This window comes from Nerophis lumbriciformis, linkage group LG26 (genome assembly GCF_033978685.3).
Source record: "Nerophis lumbriciformis linkage group LG26, RoL_Nlum_v2.1, whole genome shotgun sequence".
Lineage (NCBI taxonomy): Eukaryota > Metazoa > Chordata > Actinopteri > Syngnathiformes > Syngnathidae > Nerophis > Nerophis lumbriciformis.
In genome coordinates, this window is record NC_084573.2 from 11,435,871 (window position 1) to 11,452,778 (window position 16,908).

General features: G+C 39.4%; 1 protein-coding gene across 1 annotated transcript in view; it reads right to left on the reverse strand.

Moving 5' to 3' along the window:
* Positions 1 to 9,234: 9,234 nt before the first annotated feature.
* Positions 9,235 to 16,908, reverse strand: part of nrbp1 (nuclear receptor binding protein 1) — a 34,487-nt gene continuing 26,813 nt past the window's right edge. The window contains exon 18 of the mRNA XM_061987384.2: positions 9,235 to 9,882. Coding sequence (XP_061843368.1) covers positions 9,787 to 9,882 — 96 coding nt within the window. The 3' untranslated portion in view covers positions 9,235 to 9,786. The remainder of the gene's footprint in view (positions 9,883 to 16,908) is intronic.

The following is a 16,908-nucleotide window of genomic DNA, read 5'->3' on the forward strand; positions in this document are numbered from 1 at the left end:
CATTTTGTTTTCTCTTTTTTGCACCGTGGCCTTTTGTTATCTCCTATTGTTGTGAGTACTTTGTCCTGTTTTACTCACAATCCATCTGCATCCTTGGGTTCCTCTCTACTGCATTTAATTGCATTGTGACATAAATGTTCCATTGAGAATATAGAACATTACCGGTACACACGGCGCTCAAAAATCGGTCAAAATGTTTTTAGTACGACTTCGGTAAGCTATGAACCGCTTGATGGATTGTCGGCGCATTAAACATACCAAAATTATATGGTGTGTGTGTAAGGACCGCAAAATAGCACCTATTAGCGGACATATCACCTTGCGTTTTGTTTCGCAATATTATGCAAAAGCAACTTTTCTTACCTTCTGGTACCTGCTGATCTGTATTTGGGATCTGCATAAGTCCTGAAAATGTGCTCCTGTCCGCCATTGTAGTCCGTGCCGACACCTATCGACTAACTATCAAAGCGCTAAAACATACCGGTGTAGTGAGTTTACATTATCCACCCAAGGAACTTTACTTATTAGAGGGTTCCGGTCGGACGGTTTTTCACGGGACACATTTCGGGCGTTGTTGTTGTTGCACTAGTGAGCCACGGATGAGGAGATGCTGCTCCGTTATTGATTGAAGTAAAGTATGAATGTCATTAAAACAGTTAGAGCCATCTTTTGACACTTCTTCCACTCGAGCCTTGCACGCTACACCGCTACAACAAAGAGGACGGGGGAGAAGACGCTGTCAAAGTGGAGGCACGTAAATAAGACCGACCACAAAACGGTGCATCCTGAAGCGACTTGAAGATGACGTGTAAAACATCATCAATGCAACATTTTCACCAAAGAACCACCATTACATGTTATGTAGACCACAAGGAAGTGCTTTCAAATAAATAAATAAAAATAATATGACTCCTTTAATGCGCCCTATAATCCGGTGCGCCTAATATATGAAAAAAGATCTAATATATAGTGCGCCCTATGGTCTGGAAAATATGATATATTTACATATGCCTTTTAATAACCTCTTAAGGCCCAAGCTGTTTGTTTACATGCTTTTTTAAATTTCTCTTTGCTATTTGGGCTTATTTGACCCTAATTAGAATAAAAATATCTTTTGATATGATGTACTAGTCTATAAGTACACAAATGTGTACTTCATGTGTAGTGACATGCTAATTCTTATTTTTACACTTCCCCCCCCCCCAAATTCTATTGTATGTTATACTCTTCTGACACCACCAGATGGCAGTATAAGTGTCCACATAAGTGGCCATAAGACCCCAATTCAGTAGTGTACACAATTTTGGTAATAAGAGCTAAAAGATGCTGTCCACGCATGTGGCCACTAAGGCTTTTAGAGGTTTTGAAGTATTTTTCAATATATTTTACATTCATAAAGTGTAGATTTAACGCATATATAACAAGAGTTTGCTTCATCTGCTGGCATTTTTAGACATGCAACCAACTCACTCACATTCTCTTATTATTATTATTATGTCTTATTGTCTGATGTCTGCTCTGTTGTGACTGACTTCTTGTCAATTCAGCTCTAATTGTGCGCCAATTTGCAATGGAATTACAAACCCTATTTCCATATGAGTTGGGAACTTGTGTTAGATAAACGGAATACAATGATTTGCAAATCCTTTTCAACCCATATTCAATTGAATGCACTACAAAGACAAAATATTTGATGTTCAAACTCATAAACTTTATTTTTTTTTGCAAATAATAATTAACTTAGAATTTTATGGCTGCAAGACGTGCCAAAGTAGTTGGGAAAGGGCATGTTCACCACTGTGTTACATCACCTTTTCGTTTAACAACACTCAATAAACGATTGTGAACTGAGGAAACTAATTGTTGAAGCTTTGAAAGTGGAATTATTTCCCATTCTTGTTTTATGTAGAACTTCAGTCGTTCAACAGTCCGGGGTCTCCGCTGTCGTATTTTACGCTTCATAACGCGCCACACATTTTCGATGGGAGACAGGTCTGGACTGCAGGCGGACCAGGAAAGTACCCGCACTCTTTTTTTACGAAGTCAGGCTGTTGTAACACGTGCTGAATGTGGCTTGGCATTGTCTTGCTGAAATAAGCAGGGGCGTCCATGAAAAAGACGGCGCTTAGATGGCAGCATATGTTGTTCCAAAAGCTGTATGTACCTTTCAGCATTAATGGTGCCTTCACAGATGTGTAAGTTACCCATGTCTTGGGCACTAATGCACCCCCATACCATCACAGATACTGGCTTTTCAGTCTGGATGGTTCGCTCCCTTTTTGGTCCGGATGACACAATGTCGAATATTTCCAAAAACAATTTGAAATGTGGACTCGTCAGACCACAGAACACTTTTCCACTTTGCATCAGTCCATCTTAGATGATCTCGGACCCAGAGAAGCCGGCGGCGTTTCTGGGTGTTGTTGATAAATGGCTTTCGCTTTGCATAGTAGAGCTTTAACTTGCACTTACAGATGTAGCGACAAACTGTATTTAGTGACAGTGGTTTTCTGAAGTGTTCCTGAGCCCATGTGGTGATATCCTTTAGAGATTGATGTCGGTTTTTGATACAGTGCCATCTGAGGGATCGAAGGTCACGGTCATTCAATGTTGGTTTCCGGCCATGTCGCTTACGGGGAGTGATTTCTCCAGATTCTCTGAACCTTTTGATGATATTATGGACCGTAGATGTTGAAATCCCTAAATTTCTTGCAATTACACTTTGAGAAACGTTGTTCTTAAACTGTTTGACTATTTGCTCACGCAGTTGTGGACAAAGGGGTGTACCTCGCCCCATCCTTTCTTGTGAAAGACTGAGCATTTTTTGGGAAGCTGTTTTTATACCCAATCATGGCACCCACCTGTTCCCAATTAGCCTGCTCACCTGTGGGATGTTCCAAATAAGTGTTTGATGAGCATTTCTCAACTTTATCAGTATTTATTGCCACCTTTCCCAACTTCTTTGTCACGTGTTGCTGGCATCAAATTCTAAAGTTAATGATTATTTGCAAAAAAAAAAAAAGTTTATCAGTTTGAACATCAAATATGTTGTCTTTGTAGCATATTCAACTGAATATGGGTTGAAAATGATTTTCAAATCATTGTATTCCGTTTATATTTACATCTAACACAATTGCCCAACTCATATGGAAACGGGGTTTGTATTTAATTAACGTGACAAATTGCAATTAGGCAAGAATTTGTTAAACAACATTGTTAGTGTAAGAGCGATAGATGCCAGGAGATGTTTACTTATAGCTTTTAACCAAATTTGCATTATAATGTGGATAAACTAGAAAAAATGTGTGTTCTGCACAGCATCGAGATGGTTTCCAGAATTATCCATCTGCCGTTTGGCAAAAAAAAAAAAAAAAAAAATGAAGAAAAGAAAAAGAATGGACTTGTTCAGCCGCTTATTGCTTGGTACAAATAGACCTTCCATGTAATTGCCACTTGTACTTGGGAACCCATTTTCTGCCTTTTTTTGTTTTGTTATGTCAGCTTTCATCTTGTTTCAACTCCACTTTTCTACCAATTACATTTTTTGGAAGCTTTCTAAATGTCGTGGTGTCCTCATGCAACAGTCAATATCTTGTCCCTTACAGTGCAATGTAAACACAATGTACCAAATCATCCAATTGCAGTCCTTCAGTTGATGCTGGTTGGAGGTGAGGGCGCCCTCTGCTGGCAGGATGCAATCACTGCAACTCTCACTGGTGACCAGAACATCAACTGTACAATTATTAATAACCAACTTTCACACAACAGCACCAGAATTGTGCTGCTGAAGCAAGCCCGTTTTTTTGACTTTTTTGTAAGGAAAAAAAGTTTTCCAAAAAATTGCATTTTGTGCCATTTTCGGGTTTTGTCGGGACTCCTGATGACGTTTTGAGACATCTCCTACAACTACAGCACCAGAATTGTGCTGCTGAAGCAAGTCCGTTTAAAAAAAAAAAATAATTTGCGAAAAAGTTTTCCTAAAAAAAGCATTTTCTGCCATTTTCGGGTTTTGTCGGGACTCCTGGTGACGTTTTGAGACATCTCCTACAACTACAGCACCAGAATTGTGCTGCTGAAGCAAGTTCGTTTTTTTGAATTTTTTGTAAGGTCCCCCCTTACGACATTTTAGTGAAAAAAAGTTTTCCAAAAAAATGCATTTTCTGCCATTTTCGGGTTTTGTTGGGACTCCTGATGACGTTTTGAGACATTTTATACAACTACAGCACCAGAAATGTGCTGCTGAAGCAAGTCGGTTTTTTAAATTTTTTTTACGACATTTGAGCAAAATATTTTTTTTCGTAAAATATGTATTTTCTTCCATTTTCGGGTTTTGTCGGGACTCCTGATGACGTTTTGAGACATCTCCTACAACTACAGCACCAGAATTGTGCTGCTGAAGCAAGTCTGTTTTAAAAAAAAAAAAAAATTGCGAAAAAGTTTTCCTAAAAAAAGCATTTTCTGCCATTTTCGGGTTTTGCCGGGACTCCTGATGACGTTTTGAGACATCTCCTACAACTACAGCACCAGAATTGTGCTGCTGAAGCAAGTTCGTTTTTTTGAATTTTTTGTAAGGTCCCCCCTTACGACATTTTAGCGAAAAAAAGTTTTCCAAAAAAATGCATTTTCTGCCATTTTCGGGTTTTGTTGGGACTCCTGATGACGTTTTGAGACATTTTATACAACTACAGCACCAGAAATGTGCTGCTGAAGCAAGTCGGTTTTTAAAAAATTTTTTACGACATTTTAGCAAAATATTTTTTTTTCGTAAAATATGTATTTTCTTCCATTTTCGGGTTTTGTCGGGACTCCTGATGACGTTTTGAGACATCTCCTACAGCTACAGCACCAGAATTGTGCTGCTGAAGCAAGTACGTTTTTTTGAATTTTTTGTAAGGTCCCCCCTTACGACATTTTAGCGAAAAAAGTTTTCCCAAACAAAAAATTTTCTGCCATTTTTGGGTTTTGTCGGGACTCCTGATGATGTTTTGAGACATCTCCTACAACTACAGCACCAGAATTGTGCTGCTGAAGCAAGTCCGTTTTTTTGAATTTTTTGTAAGGTCCCCCCTTACGACATTTTAGCGAAAAAAAGTTTTCCAAAAAAAATGCATTTTCTGCCATTTTCGGGTTTTGTCGGGACTCCTGATGACGTTTTGAGACATCTCCTACAACTACAGCACCAGAATTGTGCTGCTGAAGCAAGTCCGTTTTTAGGGAAAAAAATTGTGCAAAATTTTTTCCCCCAATATAAGCATTTTCTGCCATTTTCGGGTTTTGGCGGGACTCCTGATGACGTTTTGAGACATCTACTACAACTACAGCACCAGAAATGTGCTCCTGAAGCAAGTCCGTTTTTTCTTTTGATTTAATTAAATTTTTCGCTAAAATGTCGTAAATTTTTGCGAAAAAAAGTTTTTTGTCGGGACTCCTGGTGACGTTTTGAGACATCTCCTACAACTACAGCACCAGAATTGTGCTGCTGAAGCAAGTTCGTTTTTTTGAATTTTTTGTAAGGTCCCCCCTTACGACATTTTAGTGAAAAAAAGTTTTCCAAAAAAATGCATTTTCTGCCATTTTCGGGTTTTGTTGGGACTCCTGATGACGTTTTGAGACATTTTATACAACTACAGCACCAGAAATGTGCTGCTGAAGCAAGTCGGTTTTTTAAATTTTTTTTACGACATTTGAGCAAAATATTTTTTTTCGTAAAATATGTATTTTCTTCCATTTTCGGGTTTTGTCGGGACTCCTGATGACGTTTTGAGACATCTCCTACAACTACAGCACCAGAATTGTGCTGCTGAAGCAAGTCCGTTTTAAAAAAAAAAAAAAATTGCGAAAAAGTTTTCCTAAAAAAAGCATTTTCTGCCATTTTCGGGTTTTGCCGGGACTCCTGATGACGTTTTGAGACATCTCCTACAACTACAGCACCAGAATTGTGCTGCTGAAGCAAGTTCGTTTTTTTGAATTTTTTGTAAGGTCCCCCCTTACGACATTTTAGCGAAAAAAAGTTTTCCAAAAAAATGCATTTTCTGCCATTTTCGGGTTTTGTTGGGACTCCTGATGACGTTTTGAGACATTTTATACAACTACAGCACCAGAAATGTGCTGCTGAAGCAAGTCGGTTTTTAAAAAATTTTTTACGACATTTTAGCAAAATATTTTTTTTTCGTAAAATATGTATTTTCTTCCATTTTCGGGTTTTGTCGAGACTCCTGATGACGTTTTGAGACATCTCCTACAGCTACAGCACCAGAATTGTGCTGCTGAAGCAAGTACGTTTTTTTGAATTTTTTGTAAGGTCCCCCCTTACGACATTTTAGCGAAAAAAGTTTTCCCAAACAAAAAATTTTCTGCCATTTTTGGGTTTTGTCGGGACTCCTGATGATGTTTTGAGACATCTCCTACAACTACAGCACCAGAATTGTGCTGCTGAAGCAAGTCCGTTTTTTTGAATTTTTTGTAAGGTCCCCCCTTACGACATTTTAGCGAAAAAAAGTTTTCCAAAAAAAATGCATTTTCTGCCATTTTCGGGTTTTGTCGGGACTCCTGATGACGTTTTGAGACATCTCCTACAACTACAGCACCAGAATTGTGCTGCTGAAGCAAGTCCGTTTTTAGGGAAAAAAATTTTGCAAAATTTTTTCCCCCAATATAAGCATTTTCTGCCATTTTCGGGTTTTGGCGGGACTCCTGATGACGTTTTGAGACATCTACTACAACTACAGCACCAGAAATGTGCTCCTGAAGCAAGTCCGTTTTTTCTTTTGATTTAATTAAATTTTTCGCTAAAATGTCGTAAATTTTTGCGAAAAAAAGTTTTTTGTCGGGACTCCTGGTGACGTTTTGAGACATCTCCTACAACTACAGCACCAGAATTGTGCTGCTGAAGCAAGTCTGTTTTTTTGAATTTTTTGTAAGGTCCCCCTTACGACATTTTAGCGAAAAAAAGTTTTCCAAAAAAAATGCATTTTCTGCCATTTTCGGGTTTTGTCGGGACTCCTGATGACGTTTTGAGACATCTCCTACAACTACAGCACCAGAATTGTGCTGCTGAAGCAAGTCCATTTTTAGGGAAAAAAATTTTGCAAAATTTTTTCCCCCAATATAAGCATTTTCTGCCATTTTCGGGTTTTGGCGGGACTCCTGATGACGTTTTGAGACATCTACTACAACTACAGCACCAGAAATGTGCTCCTGAAGCAAGTCCGTTTTTTCTTTTGATTTAATTAAATTTTTCGCTAAAATGTCGTAAATTTTTGCGAAAAAAAAGTTTTTTGTCGGGACTCCTGGTGACGTTTTGAGACATCTCCTACAACTACAGCACCAGAATTGTGCTGCTGAAGCAAGTCTGTTTTTTTGAATTTTTTGTAAGGTCCCCCCTTACGACATTTTAGGGAAAAAAAGTTTTCCAAAAAAATGCATTTTCTGCCATTTTCGGGTTTTGTTGGGACTCCTGATGACGTTTTGAGACATCTCCTACAACTACAGCACCAGAATTGTGCTGCTGAAGCAAGTCCGTTTTTTCGAATTTTTTTACGACATTTTAGCAAAATATATATTTTTCGTAAAATATGTATTTTCTTCCATTTTCGGGTTTTGTCGGGACTCCTGATGACGTTTTGAGACATCTCCTACAACTACAGCACCAGAATTGTGCTGCTGAAGCAAGTCCGTTTTTTTGAATTTTTTTACGACATTTTAGCAAAATATATTTTTTTCGTAAAATATGTATTTTCTTCCATTTCGGGTTTTGTCGGGACTCCTGATGACGTTTTGAGACATCTCCTACAACTACAGCACCAGAAATGCGCTGCTTAAGCAAGTCCGTTTAAAAAAAAAAAAAAATGTTGCGAAAAAGTTTGCCCAAAAAAAAAAGCATTTTCTGCCATTTTTGGGTTTTGTCGAGACTCCTGATGACGTTTTGAGACATCTCCTACAACTACAGCACCAGAATTGGGCTGCTGAAGCAAGTCCGTTTTTAGGGAAAAAATTTTTGCGAAATTCCCCCCCCCATATAAGCATTTTCTGCCATTTTCGGGTTTTGGCGGGACTCCTGATGACGTTTTGAGACATCTACTACAACTACAGCACCAGAATTGTGCTGCTGAAGCAAGTCCGTTTTTTCTTCTAATTTTTTTATTTAATTTAAAATGTAAGACATTTTAGCGAAAAAAGGTTTTCCCAAAAAAAGCATTATCTGCCATTTTTGGGTTTTGTCGGGACTCCTGATGACGTTTTGAGACATCTCCTCCGCAAGTCCGTTTTTTTGAATTTTTTTGTAAGGGCCCCCTTACGACATTTTAGGGAAAAAAAGTTTTCTCCCCAAAAAAAATCTCTGCCATTTTCGGGTTTTCTCGGGACTCCTGATGACGTTTTGAGACATCTCCTACAACTACAGCACCAGAATTGTGCTGCTGAAGCAAGTCCGTTTTTTTGAATTTTTTTACGACATTTTAGCAAAATATATTTTTTCTCGTAAAATATGTATTTTCTTCCATTTTCGGGTTTTGTCGGGACTCCTGATGACGGTTTGAGACATTTTATACAACTACAGCACCAGAATTGTGCTGCTGAAGCTAGTCTGTTTTTTAAAAATTTTTGTAAGGGTCCCCCCTTACGACATTTTAGCGAAAAAAAGTTTTCCCAAAAAAAGCATTTTCTGCCATTTTCGGGTTTTGTATACTGTAGCAGTTGGTCCCTAACCCCGTCGAACAGACAATAATTCCCAATATAGCATTAATTTAAGCGTCTGGTACTATAGTTTGTCATTTTCCATCTGGCAACACTGACTTCATTTACCACCACAGTTTGGCTCCAAACATGTGGCCTGCGATAAATAACTAGGTTATTATATATCAAAGGGGATCAAATACTTGTAATTCCTATTTAAAAAATAGCTTAGTGGATTTTAAAATGCGTTTTCGCTGCTTTGCAAATCAACATTAAAAATGCACAAAGACCATAAATACTGATAGTGATTTTTTTAATGCTCAGGAAGTGGGGTAAAAAGAAAGGTGAAAAGGTGTGTTTGTCAAGCAGTCTTAATGAAGACTAAATGATGCCAGCACACAAGAATATGGATTATATACAAACCCTGATTTCTTAATGAAGGCCATTTGCAAATGTAATAATTTTACAGTAGTGCAAAGTAACCAATGAATGTCTCCGTGTCATCACTGCTGAAGTAACTGTGTAGTAAACTAGGCAGAATAAGAAAAAAAAAGAATCATGTTCACATTGATGTAAAGCAGCCTCTATTTCACACATTTCACAGTCATGTCAAAGTTGGTGGTAGAAAGTAACAGCAAAGTCAACGTTTTGGGGGAGGAGCCTACATTCAGTAAGAGAATTTCACTTAAAGACAAATAAATAATTTGATCTAGAAGCCAGCATGACAACTTCAAGCAGCAGACTTTACAACACTTCAGTTTGCAGAACGGGAGGAAAGAAAACGACATCTATTTAAACAAGTAAAAATGTTAAAAATACACTTTTAATACTGACTTAAGGAAAATACGCTCTTGCGGCCTTTCTCCTTAAACATTTCAAGACTTTACAAGTGAGAGAAGTAAGCCATAGAGTAAGTTTTCCTTCCACGACGAGGCTTTTCTCTCAGAGGAGAAGCAGATAGCTGAACTGGACTTTGATGACATAAAAGAGAAACCACTTAGTGGCAGCTTTGTCCCACCCACCACAACATACCAAAACTGCAGTCTTTTGTCCGTCCACTAGAGGCAGTAGAGGCGGGCCGTGTCTGAAGGAGGGCCCGCTGCCGGTCCTTAGCTATGAGGAAACGGTGACGGGGTTGAGAGAACCGTTGCGGCTGTAGAACTTGGAAAAGGCCTCTTCGAGAACGGATGCGAGTCGGGGCTGATCCCCCTGGGGAGGACATGGAGACATCAGCTTCAATTACACCAACACTTTTCCTCATAGAACTGGGCAGGAATCTTATGTATTTGTAAATAGTAGAGAAGTCCGATGTGTGCCGATAAATGCTTTAAAATGTAATATCGGAAATGATCGGTATCGGTTTCAAAAAGTAAAATGTATGACTTTTTAAAACGCCGCTGTGTACACGGACGTAGGGAGAAGTACAGAGCGCCAACAAACCTTAAAGGCACTTCCTTTGCGTGCCGGCCCAGTGACATAATATCTACGGCTTTTCACACACACACAAGTGAATGCAAAGTCAGACTGAGGGTGGCCGTACAAACAACTTTAACACTGTTACAAATATGCGCCACACTGTGAACCCACACCAAACAAGAATGACAAACACATTTCGGGAGAACATCCGCACCGTAACACAACATAAACACAACAGAACAAATACCCAGAACCCCTTGCAGCACTAACTCTTCCGGGACGCTACAATATTAGACTTAGACTTCCTTTTTATTGTCATTCAAATTTGAACTTTACAGCACAGAAAAGAACGAAATTTCCTATATAGGCCCCCCCCCACCTCAACCGCCTCATGCTCTCTCAGGGAGAGTCCCAAATTCTAAGCTGCTGTTTTGAGGCATGTTAAAAAAAATAATGCACTTTGTGACTTCAATAATAAATATGGCAGTGCCATGTTGGCATTTTTTTTCCATAACTTGAGTTGATTTATTTTGGAAAACCTTGTTACATCATTTAAAGGCCTACTGAAACCCACTACTACCGACCACGCAGTCTGATAGTTTATACATCAATGATGAAATCTTAACATTGCAACACATGCCAATACGGCCGGGTTAGCTTACTAAAGTGCAATTTAAAATTTCGCGCTGAAATATCCTGCTGAAAACGTCTCGGTATGATGATGACGTCATCACGTGACGTCACGGGTTGTAGAGGACATTTTGGGACAGCATGGTGGCCAGCTACTAAGTCAGTGTTTCCCACACATTAATTTATTTGTTGCGGCCCGCCACGAAAGAATTACGTCCGCCACAAATGGATTTTTCGGCTTTTGACTCGCTCGACCGCTCATAAAAGCAATGGGACTGTCTGTGAATGTTGCTTGTAGTTACACCTCCGGTGCAGTAGGTGGCGGTAGCCTACTATGCATTGTAACTCCGCCAATAGCACAGAAGAAGAAGAAGAAGAAGACGAGGGACGGATGGACGGACGGGATCAAAATACTCGCCGGCTACTTTTCATAATGATGGCGCTTCCTACGTTTCTACCTCAAACGTCCAAAAGCTGCTGAAAGCCTTGATATAGGATGCCATGGGGAAAAAAACTTAAATGGTGCCTTTTGGCGATAGTTAGCAGCTTGGTGGCTCATAGCCGGCTAGCTAACGCTTGCTAGCGTGGTAGCATTGCTTCATTTTTACAGGTGTTATAGGTAGATAGGTTATAGCTGCATCGCTCGCGGCTCGTCATATATTTAACGTTAATCCACGATTTCACCGAGCGTTTCACCGACGAGCTAACGTGTCCAGGTTATAGCCCTGTTGTCAATAAACACACATGGACTTAAGCTAAATTGTCCACTGCAGCATGTGAATGCAATGAAAAGAATAAAATCTGAGCCAACCAGCTGTTAAAATGTTGTCCAGGTTAATGTTTTGGCCATTAAAGGCCCTTCATTTCAAGATTTCAACTGTGATCGGGCTTTAAACAGGTGGCTGACCTGTTCAGATGGGTGTAACTGCTACTGGTCAAATAATGTGAAATAGCATTTAATTTGACATGTATGCAATGCCATTTAAATGTAATTATAGATAATAATAATAATAATAATAATAATAATAATAATAAATACTGTGTAGTGTTGTAAATAGTCAACGGGAAGAATTTTAGTAAGATATAAGCCATGAGCACTACACAGCCAGAAAAAAACCTAGGCAGGACAAGTAAAAATATTGGGGCAAGTAGATTTGAGAAGTCGGGCAAGTAGAAAAAAACCTTAACGTTGAACCCTGCATGTGTTGAGCTGCTGCCGCTTAAGGTTAGACGGCACTGTACATAGAGCGGTTCTGCTCGTTAGTAATAAATTCTAATGTTGGATGTTCACTCCTTCACACAGATGAGTATAGAAAAATATTTTCAACGGCCGAAAAGGGCTGGACTTGGAGAGGAGGTAGGCCTACAGTCCGGACCACAGGTACGACCTGTTCAGCAGCAGCAGGAGGAGGAGGAGGAGGTTGACTGACTGTGGCAGGACACCTCTGCCTCTGTTTCACTTCATGTTGCTGGTAAATAATATGGTTGTAGTAGTAGGCTAAAGTTAAATTATTTAGTATTCACTAATTAAAGGGGCATTTTAGCTTTTATATTTTATAAGACATATTTTTTGTAAGAACCACAATTAATAAATATATTTCAGTGAATCACTAATTGTTCAAATCTGTATATAAATATGTACATAAAATGTTGTAATTATATTCCAACTCCGCGTTCTTCTTGGTCATCGGCGGTGCCGCCGCCACCCCCCGACCACACCACCACAAATACCGTATTTTCCGCACCATTAGCCGCACCTAAAAACCACAAATTTACTCAAAAGCTGACAGTGCGGCTTTTAACCCGGTGCGCTTTATATATGGATAAATATTAAGATTCATTTTCATAAAGTTTCGATCTCGCAACTTAGGTAAACAGCCGCCATCTTTTTTCCCGGTAGAACAGGAAGCGCTTCTTCTTCTACGCAAGCAACCGCCAAGGTAAGCACCCGCCCCCATAGAACAGGAAGCGCTTCTTCTTCTACTGTAAGCAACCACCCGCCCCCGGAAGAAGAAAAAAACGCGCGGATATCACCGTACGTTTCATTTCCTGTTTACATCTGTAAAGACCACAAAATGGCTCCTACTAAGCGAAAAGGATCCGGTTCATGAAAAGACGCAATCTCTCCATCCGCACACGGATTACTACCGTATTTCACAGCAACTGATATTCCTGTGAACCGCACTGTGGAACGGGAGCACGTACGGTGAATATTCGCACCACAGGGAATGAGAAGTCATCCTTCACTGTGGTTCTAGCTTGCCATGCTAATGAAACTTCCACCCGTGGTGATATTCAAAAGGAAGACCTTGCCAAAAGAGACCTTTCCAGCCGGCGTCATCATAAAAGCTAACTCGAAGGGATGGATGAAGAAAAGATGAGCGAGTGGTTAAGGTAAGTTTAAGTTTACGCGAAGAGGCCGGGTGGCTTTTTTCACGCAGCTCTGTCCATGTTGATATACGTATGTTTGTGATTGCACATTTGCGTACATTTTGGGAGTGAACAGAGTTGTTAGAACGCTGGTTTTTAATATATTATTAAAGTTTGACTGACCTATCTGACTGTTTTTTTGACATTCCTTTAGCGCAGTTAGATGCGGCTTACAACATGGGGCGGCTTATTGGTGGACAAAGTTTTGAAATATGCCGTTCATTGAAGGCGCGGCTTTTAACCCAGGGCGCCTTATGGTGCGGAAAATACGGTAGATGCCTGTCCTGTGGGAAACACTGTAAGTCGTCTGTTTTCATCGCAAAATTCCACAGTATTCTGGACATCTGTGTTGGTGAATCTTTTGCAATTTGTTCAATGAACAATGGAGACAGCAAAGAAGAAAGCTGTAGGTGGGAAGCGGTGTATTGCGGCCGTTTGCAGCAACACAAACACAGCCGGTGTTTCATTGTTTACATTCCCGAAAGATGACAGTCAAGCTTTACCATTGGCCTGTGGAGAACTGGGACAACAGAGACTCTTACCAGGAGGACTTTGAGTTGGATATGCAGACACGGTACCGTGAGTACGCATGCAGCTGCGGCTTTCAAACATTTGATCGCTTGCCCGTACGTGCGTGCCGCTATGTGCATGTCACGTACGTAATTTTGGGGAATTTGGGGAAATATATGTGCTGTATGAACTTTGGGGAGGTGAACGGTACTTTGGGCTGTGGGATTGAGTGTGTTGTGCAGGTGTTTGAGTTGTATTGGCGGGTTATATGAACGGGAGGGGGGAGGTGTTTGTTATGCGGGATTAATTTGTGGCATATTAAATATAAGCCTGGTTGTGTTGTGCCTAATAGAGTATATATATGTCTTGTGTTTATTTACTGTTTTAGTCATTCCCAGCTGAATATCAGGTCCCACCCGCCTCTCACAGCATCTTCCCTATCTGAATCGCTCCCACTGCCCTCTAGTCCTTCACTCTCACTTTCCTCATCCACGAATCTTTCATCCTCGCTCAAATTAATGGGGAAATCGTCGCTTTCTCGGTCCGAATCGCTCTCGCTGCTGGTGGCCATGATTGTAAACAATGTGCGGATGTGAGGAGCTCCACAACCTGTGACGTCACGCTACTCGTCTGCTACTTCCGGTACAGGCAAGGCTTTTTTATCAGCGACCAAAAGTTGAGAACTTTATCGTTGATGTTCTCTACTAAATCCTTTCAGCAAAAATATGGCAATATCGCGAAATGATCAAGTATGACACATAGAATGGACCTGCTATCCCCGTTTAAATAAGAAAATCGCATTTCAGTAGGCCTTTAATGCATCCAGCGGGGCATCACAACAAAATTAGGCAGAATAATGTGTTAATTCCACAACTGTATATATCGGTATCGGTTGATATCGGAATCGGTAATTGAGAGTTGGACAATATCGGAATATCAGATATCGGCAAAAAAAGCCATTATCGGACATCTCTAGTAAATAGTGTTTTGAAATTATTTAATAGTTATTCGTATTTAATTAAACTACTTCTAATCCAGTGGTTCTTAACCTTGTTGGAGGTAGCAAACCCCACCAGTTTCATATGCGCATTCACCGAACCCTTCTTTAGTGAAAAATTAAATGTTTTTTTTTTTTTTTTGGTAACACTTTAGTATGGGGAACATATTCTAAGTAACAAAAGACTTAATTTAGAGTTATTTGGTTAGGGTTAGGATTAGAGGGTTAGGGTTATGATAAGGCCATGCCATTTAAAGCATTAATAAGTACTTAATAATGACTAGTTAAGAGCCATGCCATTTAAAGCATTAATAAGTACTTAATAATGACTAGTTAAGAGCCAATGAGTTACTAATTAGCATGTTAATAAGCAACTAATTAATGGTGAACATGTTCCCCATACTAAAGTGTTACCATGTTTTATTACTGGTGCACAAAATGAACCGTGCATGAACATCACCTTGTTCAAAGAACAAAACCAACACAGTGCATAAACTCACAACAAATTACACACCTGCAAATCAGTCTGACTTCTGCTGTTGCCGTATCCGTAATACGCCGATAGGGAGAACTTTTTATTAACATGATGAGTCGGGTGTGTCTTGACCTCCGCCGAACCCTTGAGCCCGACTCACTGAACCCCTAGGGTTCCATCGAACCCAGGTTAAGAACCACTGTTCTAATCCCTCTCCCAAAAACGATATTTTTCCCACTTTAGGTTTTTCACTGTCAGAGGTCACCTCAACGACTCCAAACAGTTTTTGTTTGGGAATTTTCTTTTAAAAAAAAAGTCCCAAGATCAGCATCATTCCCTCTCCTGTCTATTCTATAATGCCTGCTTTTCCCATGGTTGCTACAGTGGTTGGTTGCTATGTATCTTCTTCCACTTTGTTAGAGCACTAGCGGTGGGCGATACTGTGAATTTTGGTCTGGATGAGATACCAATTAAATACAAGGCTAGTATTGCCGAAACTGACACTTTTTGACTTAAAACGCCAAAATCATTGAACCATTTTGTGAATTTGTTTTTTGATTATAATTATGAGAAGACAGTAAAAATATGTCCTGCAGATAAAAATATTTATTATAATTAAAACAATGTTAAAATATGGTAATAATAGGATACAAATTATCCTTTTTCAGTTTTCTATTCTGGCCCCAGTAGCTCTACCAGCAATAATTTGAGATACTACCTGAGTAGAAGCTTTTATGTCCCGCCCTGAAACTCACTTTTTAAGTAGACCCATTTTTAGACCAGCTGATCTGCTGCTCTGTGCTCCCCTCTCCTGCCTGGGGAGGATACCGGGTGGCCACAAATCATTTCTAGAGAGGTACCAGCGGACTAGAGTAGGATCACTTTTCCATGTCCAGCTGTGGACGTCCCTGTGTAGCTGACCTGGCTCAGCCCGGTAGAAGATCCCACTTTGACTATCTGTTGGCTTCCCCACATTATTTATCAATTCAATGATCACACCCACTAGACAGCCAATCACCCTAGAAGGGAGACCCTACATCTGCGGTCACTTTTCAGGAGTTTCTTCTTTTTACCCAGCTGGGATATTTGGAGTTTTTCCTTGCCCGAGACACTTGCGATTAAGGGCTATATTAAAAACATTGATGATTGATTGATTATAAAAACACAATTGTGTAGTCACTATTGCAAATTAACAAAAAAAAAGTAATGTAATAAAAAGGACTTTTTTGACTGCCCGTTGCCGTGGGATGCCATATTCAAACTAATCTATAAAACTACTATGTGCAAAATCGTTATTTTCAAATTAAAATTATTTATAACTTCTTACCCATGAGTAAAATGTTAAAACTATGGAATATGACAGAGTCAGATGATTGCCTATTTTGTTGTCAGGAGTCTGAATCCACCCTGCATTTGTTTTGGTATTGTCATATTGTGTCTTTGTTTTGGGTGGAAGTTGAAAAAATGTGTTTAAGGATTAGTTTGTTTATGAAGCTTGATGTGGTTTCTGTTATTTTAGGAGAGTTCATTGACAATCATGATTTAATCAATTTAATTATAGTACTCGGTAAAAGGTTTATTTTTAAGGCCAAAAACAGATATTCACTTAGTATTACTTTCTTTAAAACATTTATTCTGTATTTTTTAACTTTAGAAAGTTATATGGTTGAAAACGATAATGATGCCAAAAAACATTAAAAAAAGATGGTAAGTCCTCAAAGGGTTATTTTGAAAGTGTAATTATGTTTATAGATTATATGCTATCTGTTGTTGTGTT